The sequence below is a fragment of the Megalops cyprinoides genome, chromosome 5 (genome assembly GCF_013368585.1).
Source record: "Megalops cyprinoides isolate fMegCyp1 chromosome 5, fMegCyp1.pri, whole genome shotgun sequence".
NCBI lineage: Eukaryota > Metazoa > Chordata > Actinopteri > Elopiformes > Megalopidae > Megalops > Megalops cyprinoides.
This window is the reverse complement of record NC_050587.1, coordinates 35887790-35896636: the sequence shown is the minus strand read 5'-3', so window position 1 is coordinate 35896636 and position 8847 is coordinate 35887790. Positions and strand designations below refer to the sequence as shown.

Below are 8847 nucleotides of genomic sequence, written 5' to 3'. Positions count from 1 at the left end.
CTTAGCTTCATGCACGGGCAGTGACAAATAAATAGAAGAATCACAAAGTATTATCATTCATAACCATTTTACACATATATAAAAGAGTTGACCATAAAAGGTTTTCAAGGGAGGGTTCAGACAGCGAGATGGTACTAATTGATCAAGGAATTAAACAGTTAACACAGAGAGGCATCACTTTTTTAGCCGGGACAGGTCTTTTGTAAGGGACTTTTTTGTTTGCGAGAAACACGGCTTGTGGCATACCCACAATTAAATCTTTGACTGTGTTTCCAGAGCACAACAGAGGGCCACAACTCTGGAAATCAGAAAAGGCGACGAGCACATACACCTGCAACAACAAAGTTCAAGTGCACATGATAGGCAGGTGTGTGCATGGATGGGGAGAGCAAAAATACTAAAGAAGACACGCCTGGCAGATTCCACCCTGGCTACATTACATTCTTATTGGCTTAGCAGACTCCCTTGCTCAGGTGGATGAATATTACTATTTTGAATATGTTATCAATTCATAAAGCTGTACAGCTGAGGCAATTCAGGCCTTGCTGAAGAGTTAGGACAGCTGTGCCCTATCTTAGATTCAAGCCTGCAACCTTTGGGTTACAGGCATAGCTCTCTCACCACTATACCACAGACCAGGGGGCACTCCCCCCCAGGCCCAAAACACATCAGAGCACAGAAAGAGAAGACCACTCCCAGGGGAATGGATAGATTCGCTGATCACCAGAGGCTGGTGACTCACAGAGGCCAGGCCCCATGGGAGCAGCTCATCTGGGGGCCAGGTGACGTTTGGGTGCAGCCAGCAACCTCTTTTCAGCAGGCTGGACTGAAAAAGGTCTTTTAATGGAGGAGAATGCAAGAGTGAGAATGAGGAATGGATTGCTCCTCGGCTCCTCCCCTTTATCCTTGGCTTCGTGTGTGTGTGTGTGTGTGTGTGTGTGTGTGTGTGTGTGTGTGTGTGTGTGTGTGTGTGTGGGGAGAAGGGCACTGGTGTTGCCCTTTCACTGTCTCAGAATCAGTTGCTGGGACCTGCACCGATTTCCACAGAGCCGAGCTAAAAGGCAACCAATCTCACAACTTGCTTTTCTTTCTGTGCAGTTGCAATGGTCGAATACGACTCTCTTCCTCTCTCTCGCTCTCTCTCGCTTTCTCAGTAGTTACTGGTCTTGGGTCGGTAACGCTGACTGTAGTATCTCAGTGCAGCGTTTAACAGTCTCTCTCTGGCTGCAGTAGTGGTGTTGGTCTCTCTCTCACACTCTCTCCCATTCACTCACACATTCTCTCTCACTCTCTCAGTAGTGACTGGGTTTGGGTCGGTAACGCTAACTGCAGTATCTTGGTGCAGCAGGTTAGCAGTCTCTCTGGCAGCAGTAGTGATGTCAGCCTCTCTCTCTCTCTTTCTCTCTCTCTCTCTCTCACACACTCTCATTTACTCACTCACTCTCTCACTCTCTCAATAGTGAAGGTTTGGGTCAGTAATTCTGACTGCGGTATCTCTGTGCATCAGGTTGACAGTCTCTCTCTGGCTGCAGCAGGGGCCTCCGGCTCTCTCTCTCTCTGTCTCTCAGTAGAAGCGCTTGCGGCTGTTCTCGTTCCAGTGGCTGTAGAGTACGAGCCCGATGACCACCAGCAGGAAGCAGCCCAGGAGAGAGAAGAGGACGGTGAAGAAGATGGCAATTCCACTCATCCCGGGCTCAGCGCTGTCCACTGAGAGGGTGAGAGGGACAGAGAGAGAGAGAACAGTGAGGAGGCAACCCCATTTACATCACAGGGTGAAACTGTGTGTGCGTGCGTCGGGATTTACGCTTGCGTGGGTATGTGCATTGGGCAGGCTTGTGTATGTGTGTATGTGTACATGTATATGTGTATGTCTGTGGAGGTAGGCACATTATGTGTACACGTTAGGTTGAGGATTTTGTGTGTGATTTTGTGTGCATATGTGTGTTGATGTAGTGGGGAGGGTTGAGGTAAGATGAGATAAAACAGATTAAATCAGATTACTGATTTCCTTGGAAAAAAAAATCATTGGTCAGGTTCTTTTAGATAAGGTAGGTGTGTGTGTGTGTGTGTGTTGGCACAGGTTAGTTAAATGTTGTGTGTGTGTTGTGTATTGTGTATGTATGAAGGGGGGATAGTGGATTGTTGGGTGTGTGTACGTGTGTGTGTGTGTGTCTGTGTGTGGATTGGCAGCAGTCATTTAAATGTTTGTGTGTATTGTTAATTGTGTATGTGTGCGACCATGTTCTCGTGTAACTGCCGTACTCTTGAGCAGCTCGAAGTTGTCCACGCTGGGGATGAGGACTTCCTCCTCCTCCTCTTCCTCCTGCTTACTGCGTAGCACCGTGAGCTGGTACAGCTTCAGGGAGATCACGTCATGGTTATCTACACAAGTAGAGACGCAGCACCACCATCACGCATTACTCAGTAACGAATACAGAACTGTTCTCCAATTCCAAACTGAGAGGGGGAGGGAGGGGGCAGTGTGTGTGTGTGTGTGTGTGTGTGTGTGTGTGTGTGTGAGAGGGAAAGAGAGAAAGACAGATAAGAGAGAGAGGGAGAGAGAAAGAGAGACAGACAGAGAGGGGGGCTGGAAAACAGAGATATGGGTTAGTTTAACTCTACTGGCATGCCAACGTATTACAGATTCTGGTAACAAAGTATTCATACATGAACCTCCGAGATAACCATTCCTGCCACCCTCATCTTCCCACGGCCATTCCGAAAACACAAAAAAGAGGATACCAGGCTATATTCCATTTAAAATGAAAACATCTTTCTTGCCATGTTTTTTTTAACAGAAATGTCTAACTAAACATCTGTTTTACTGCACAAAATAGTCTCCTCTGTAACACGAATAGAAAAGAATTCATGTTTTATCTTGAACCTGAAACTGAAATTTTGCCCAGCCAACGCATGCTTGCAGAATATGGTCTCTTTACATTTTTAATGTGCTGATAACAGGTTTCACCCCGGACTGGCTACAGCCAGAGACACAGCATAGAGTTGAATGCAGTGTGGAAGCAGAGCAGGTGCTGCTCAGAATAACAGCAGGCCCATCTCCACATCAGCACAAACAATGCAACAGCCTCCTGGTAGAAAGGCATGACAATAAGTAGCCCTGCCAGGATTCAGTCTATTTCTGATCATGCGATGTCCGCTTCTAAAAAAAGAGGATAGAAGAATGATGTCGATTAGGGACAGTACCTGACAGGTCCCCCGTGATGGCCGAGGCCCCAAAGTAGTACCCCTGTGGCAGGTGCACCCCCGGGATGTCCAGGCAGTCCCTCCACTCGTGCTGCCCCTCGATGTCAATCATGATCTGGGGGAGGGGGACGGAATGGGCGGGGCGTGAGTGGGAGTGGTTTAATGTAGCACGGTGAAGCAGGCCTAATGCATGCAGCATTGCCTTTGCACCCTACACTAACTGGGAGCGCCAGTTCAGTGCGGGCTTACAAGGGCAAACAAACGTGTGTGTGTGTGTGTGTGTGTGTGTGTGTGTGTGTGTGTGTGTGCGCGCGCGCGTGTGTATGTTCTTGTGTATGTATCTGTGTGTGTGTGTGTCTGTGTGTGTGTGTATGTTCTTGTGTATGTATCTGTGTGTGTGTGTGTGTGTGTGTGTGTGTGTATGTTCTTGTGTATGTATCTGTGTGTGTGTGTGTGTGTGTGTGTGTGTGTGTGTGTGTGTGTGTGTGCGTGTGTGTGTGTGTGTGTGTGTGTGTGTGTGCGTGTGTGTGTGTGTGTGTGTCTGTGTGTGTGTGTGTGTGTGCGCGCGCGCACACACACACACACACACACACACAGATACAGATACACACGTGTGTATGTTCTTGTGTATGTATCTGTGTGTGTGTGTGTCTGTGTGTGTGTGTATTTGCGTGTATGTCCCTGGGGAGGGGCGGGGCCTCTCACCGTCAGTCTGCGGCGCACGTATCTGATGAAGAGGAAGGTGTCGTGGTTCATGTTGCGCACCATGGCGGTACACCCGCCCAGCTCCGTGGGTCTCCCGTCACGCTCATGGTCATAACCCAGACTGCCGTTCCCCACCATCGCCAGTATGTAAGGGAAGATCCTCTGGAGAGAGAGGGAAAAGAGGTAGAGGTGGGGGGGGGGGGGGGGAGAAGGAGAGAGTTGGACGTAGAGAGAGGGAAGGAAGGAAAGTGGGGGGAGAGAGGTGGAGGTAGAGAGAGGAGAAAGTGGGGAGTGAGAAAAAGAGAGACGGTGGTAGAGAAAAGGGGCATGGGGGGGAAAATGATAGAGACACAGGGTAGAGAGAGGAGGAGTGAGGGGGAGAAGGGAGGTGAGAGGTGGAGATACAGAGAGAGGGAGGCAGATTGAGGGGAAAGAAAGAGAAATGGAGGTAGAAAGAGGGGGAGGGAGGGAGAGGAAGGGTGAGAGAGAGAGGGGAGCAGGTGAACAGTATGAGTAGGACGTGTGCTGGTTAGCAGCAGCAGTAACACCAGCACATCCCACATGCAGCACATCAGTGATGGGGTGAAGTCTCGTGAACCCCTAAAATGGGTGGAGCTATCACGTGTCACAGGTGACTGACTGAATTCAACCAATCACAGCGTTCTGCTGCGGAGAGCAAAGCATTCTGTTACTGACAGCACATGGAAGCTCCGCCCATTCAGGAAGCCCACTCAAAATCCCATCACTACATCAGCACACCCACGACCACCACGTCAGACATGCCAATGACATCATCAGCCCCCTTCAAACACTTGTCTTTGCGGAACAGACGGACCAACCCAATGAAAACGACACGCATCACAGGATGGCCTCCTGGGAGGGAGAAACAATGGGGGGTATATGGTGGGGGGAGATTGGTTGCATGCTCTTCACATGCAGTTGGGGGGGGAGGGGGGCATAAGCAGGTACCTGCGTGCGAGGGGTGTACCTCCTCTTCTGCGCCTGTCTCCATGGGGTGCACAAAAACAATGGAGCACGTCACAAAACAGGCCCTTTACAAAGGGCGCGTGAGCCCCACCCAGACCGCACCCAGACCACACACAGACCGCACACAGACCGCATGTGCCCGGACACGTCAGCTGAGTCAACAGAGCGTACCTCCGTCTAACCCACGCCATTCACCCACTGCACACACTCAGCTCTGCCTGCAGCATAAAGGAACAGGTGTGGAGCAGTCCACCAACATCCCAACTGCAATCCCAAAGCAAGATCTCCCGCTCCCCTGCCACAGGGCTGAGCTGTGAGCTGCCAGATTGCATTTCACACAACCGCACGCTCTTTCCGGGGGGAAAATGAGGCAAAACAACAGTTTCTCACAGCCAGGATTGGAAGAAACAGCCCTCTGGCAGCAAAAGTGATATCTTTACCACTAATCTACTGTGCGCCCGGCCAGGGGAATGCACACCATCAAAAGGGGGGTCGGGTTGGATGACATCAGGTCCTTTCCCCTCAGCTCTCGGGTTGAAAAATGTATATGTTTTAAAAGCTCCCAGTAATGGCGAAACACTTTTTTTTAAAAGCACCTCCACAGGGTAACTGAATAAGACATGACCATTGATTCTTTACATGCCCCTGTGCGTTTGCAAACATTAAGACACTCAGCGGCTAAATCTGAACGGCAATCAATGCAGGATCAATACTGCCGGGGCAAACCAGTCAGGAGTCCTTTTTACAATTTAATGTCCCACATTTTCTGAGTCAGCAGTTTCTCTAAAATTAAACACTTGCACAGCGTCTTCAATCCACTTTTCAAAGACAGTAAGAGGGCATGACTATTTACTTGTATGTGGCTGTGTTTTGGAAGGAAAGACAAGGATTGTCAAAGCAGAAATGAACTGAAATAGGAGCCAGGCCTGTCTTATGAGAAGAAAGCTGTACCTCTAGGTGCTTTTCCTCGTTGGGGTAGGTGTCCACGAACACACCGAGCCCAGTGAAGAAGTCCATATTTCCAAATACTGGGCCTGCAATGACACAAATCTGCATTGTCATTTCAAGGGTGGTGCCACAAGATATACTTACAGAAGGCTTCATGAATTCGGTGTTTAATATAAACTGTTAAACACCAAAGTCTTTTTATCATACTGGCAAATTCAATTATGGAATGAGAGCGAAACCAAACACGTTTTTATGTTGGAATTTTTCATGTTGGATCAAAGCAGTAAGGCTCATAAGCTATTCAGAGACCTTCGGTCTAAACCCAGGGAAAGACTCAAATGTGATGTGTCATTTGCACACACACACACTACACATCAAATGAGTCTTCTTACAGGAGTTTGATTTAAAAAATCATATTCAGAAACACTCAGAGAGGGAAACCACTTTAAAAAAACTAAAACATGAATAACATAAATTAATGAATAAAATAACTTGTGGGGATTTCATTCTTGAAGATAAATACAGGGCTGGTCAGTCAAAGGGGTGACCTCAGGCTGCAGTGATTTTTCAGCCACTTGCCAGCAGGGGGCAGCACTTTACCTTTCTGCATGCGCTCCTTGGTGTACCACACTGCCAGTCCATCGCCATTCAAGTTTTTCTTCCCTTGGCCATGAACCTTGAAGTGCACCTGTAGCTCCCAGTCCTTCAGGTGACAGGGCTGCACGCGCGCACACACACACACACACACACACACACACACACACACACACACACACACACACACACACACACGTCAATATGACAGGTGCACAGAGAGCTTCATATTGGTGGCAGATCCCAGAATTTTTGGACAGCTCTCCTGCAGTGGCTTCTCATGAAACAGTCAAAATCTCTTTACAGGCTGACTGAGTCCAGAAGGAAAAGTCTATCACCAAAATCACACCAAAGGGACTAAGGTCACTGCTGGTGGACCACACAGCACAGCAGACTTGTAGCTAGAACGATCTGCATTAGAAATGAAGTAGCAGGAAGACTAACATCTTTGAGCAGGGCATGTAATCGAAAGGTTGCAGGTTCAATTCACTGCTGGACAAGGTACTGAACCTGTATAAATGGATAACATGTAAGTCGATCTGGATAAGAGCACCTGCTACATGACAACAATGTAATGTAATGAAACTGGGGACATCAGTGCCGCACACCCCAGTCGGTGGCGACAGCGGTGTGGGGGAGGATCGGTGTCAGCGGGTATACTCACGATGCGGTTCCACACCGCCCCCTGCTTGCTCTGCATGTCCGGCGTCAGCCGCACCTGCTCAGTGGTTATCATGGAGTCGCCCATCAGCTCCCAGTGGGAGGAGCTGGAGGAGCCAACAGCTGAACACACAGGGGGGGATGGGGTCAGGCCATACACTCATTCTCAGCACATTAAAACCTGGTCTAATTCATCATACATGTTGGAGAGCTAACTGTGCATTTGAATTGTGTATTGGAAAAAAAAAATCACGTATCAAATCACACACCTATACCGTGTACATATAAAGAATGAAGGTAATAAGGTAACAACCTTATACAGGTAATACCTTCATAATTATATGCAGCTACTATACTAAAATATTCTTGTAGTCGTTACAAAAAATATTAATGTAACTGCTTAGCTTTATAGCCAACCACCTGCCTAAATATCACCATGGCTTTGGCAACTGTTATTAAGAAACAAGCTACAAGCGGTTCACGCTTTTCTTGAACACGGTTTTCGCAGCTTCACATTTTGCCTCGGAAGGCTTGCAATATGTGTATGTTCCGTAAAATTAGGACGTGCATGAAAATATGCTCTTTCCAGCGAAGACCTGACAAAATATGACTGCGCCACTGGGCAGGATACTCGTTCCAATCAAGAATACAACCGCTGACAGCTAGTGTTAGCTAACTGGTGTGATTTTGTGACAGCGGACGGGTTCGCAGCACTTAAGAGATTCGTATGTCTGACAAGGTGAAACTCTCCACATATAGAATTTAGAACGTAGCAAGACATGAGACAGGTTGCATGCTCAGCTCAATGATCACTACAAACAGCTTGCCAGCAAGCTGGTTAAACCTTGGAAGGCGCCCAGAAATCGTGAGATATCATGGGTCATGGACATGCAATTCAGATCTGTATGCAGATATTCTGCAGACAGATTATATGATATTTAATAGCAGCATTATACATAATTAGCTCGCTAGTACGTTCGTGTCAGCTACACTAAGACAGTTTGCCGGTTTGAAAAAACCAATATGCCCGGAGGTGATGCTACCTTGGTATGGTTTGGTTAGCGAGTGCTCCCTCTTCAGAAACTCCTCCATTTCGTGCCCATCGTCGCTCCTGCATGGACTTGCTATGAGAAGAAGAGATAGAAATATCCAGCGTGTGTTTTTAGCCATTGTCTCATAACATAATATATGGAAAAACGGTATACGGCTTCTGGCACCCAGCTCCGTCCTGGCGGCGGCCATTCTACTCGCCTAATAAAACGACACGCCTAACTCCGGTTACCATTGGTTTTCTTGCTTGTTAAGCTTCTGCCTATTGGTTTAATAGACTGTCAAACAAATTACGGGCTGCTCAATTCCGAGGAATACTGACAAGCGAATAGCGGGATGTTAACTGGGGAGGATAAGATATTGTATGAAAGCCATAGTGTTTCTAAATTGATGTGAACTTCACATTTTATCAATACATTTTAGTACAGACGCAGTTCTAGAAGAAATGTGGCAAATAATTTGACAGGTGATATGATGAAAATGCGTCTTAAACGATTGTATCCGTCATTCAGATAAAAATACACATAGATTTTTTTTATCTTTTGTGTTTTAATTCATATATTCACTACATAGACAAATTGTGATGCAGCAGGCATGTAAGTGTTGCAGCGAATTGTTGCAGAAGGTTCAGATCTAAGTGTCTACCAGTCAACGAGAATACCAATGAAAACATTAGATTGACATTTCCCAATAAATTTC

The 8847-nt window shown here is 47.4% G+C and overlaps 1 protein-coding gene across 2 annotated transcripts; it reads right to left on the bottom strand.

Moving 5' to 3' along the window:
* Positions 1–932: 932 nt before the first annotated feature.
* On the bottom strand, positions 933–8339 carry lman2la (lectin, mannose-binding 2-like a). Of its 2 annotated transcripts, XM_036529044.1 has the most exons (9): positions 8142–8339; positions 7103–7221; positions 6445–6562; positions 5848–5930; positions 4879–4911; positions 3910–4071; positions 3205–3319; positions 2263–2382; positions 933–1707 (listed from the first exon to the last, which is right to left on the bottom strand). In XM_036529044.1, exons 1-9 carry the CDS (start codon positions 8266–8268, stop codon positions 1565–1567), a joined length of 1020 nt encoding a protein of 339 aa, XP_036384937.1. In that variant the 5' UTR covers positions 8269–8339; the 3' UTR covers positions 933–1564. The 2 variants fall into 2 exon arrangements, with proteins under 2 accessions (XP_036384937.1, XP_036384939.1); XM_036529046.1 differs by lacking the exon at positions 4879–4911.
* Between the last annotated feature and the right edge of the window lie 508 nt (positions 8340–8847).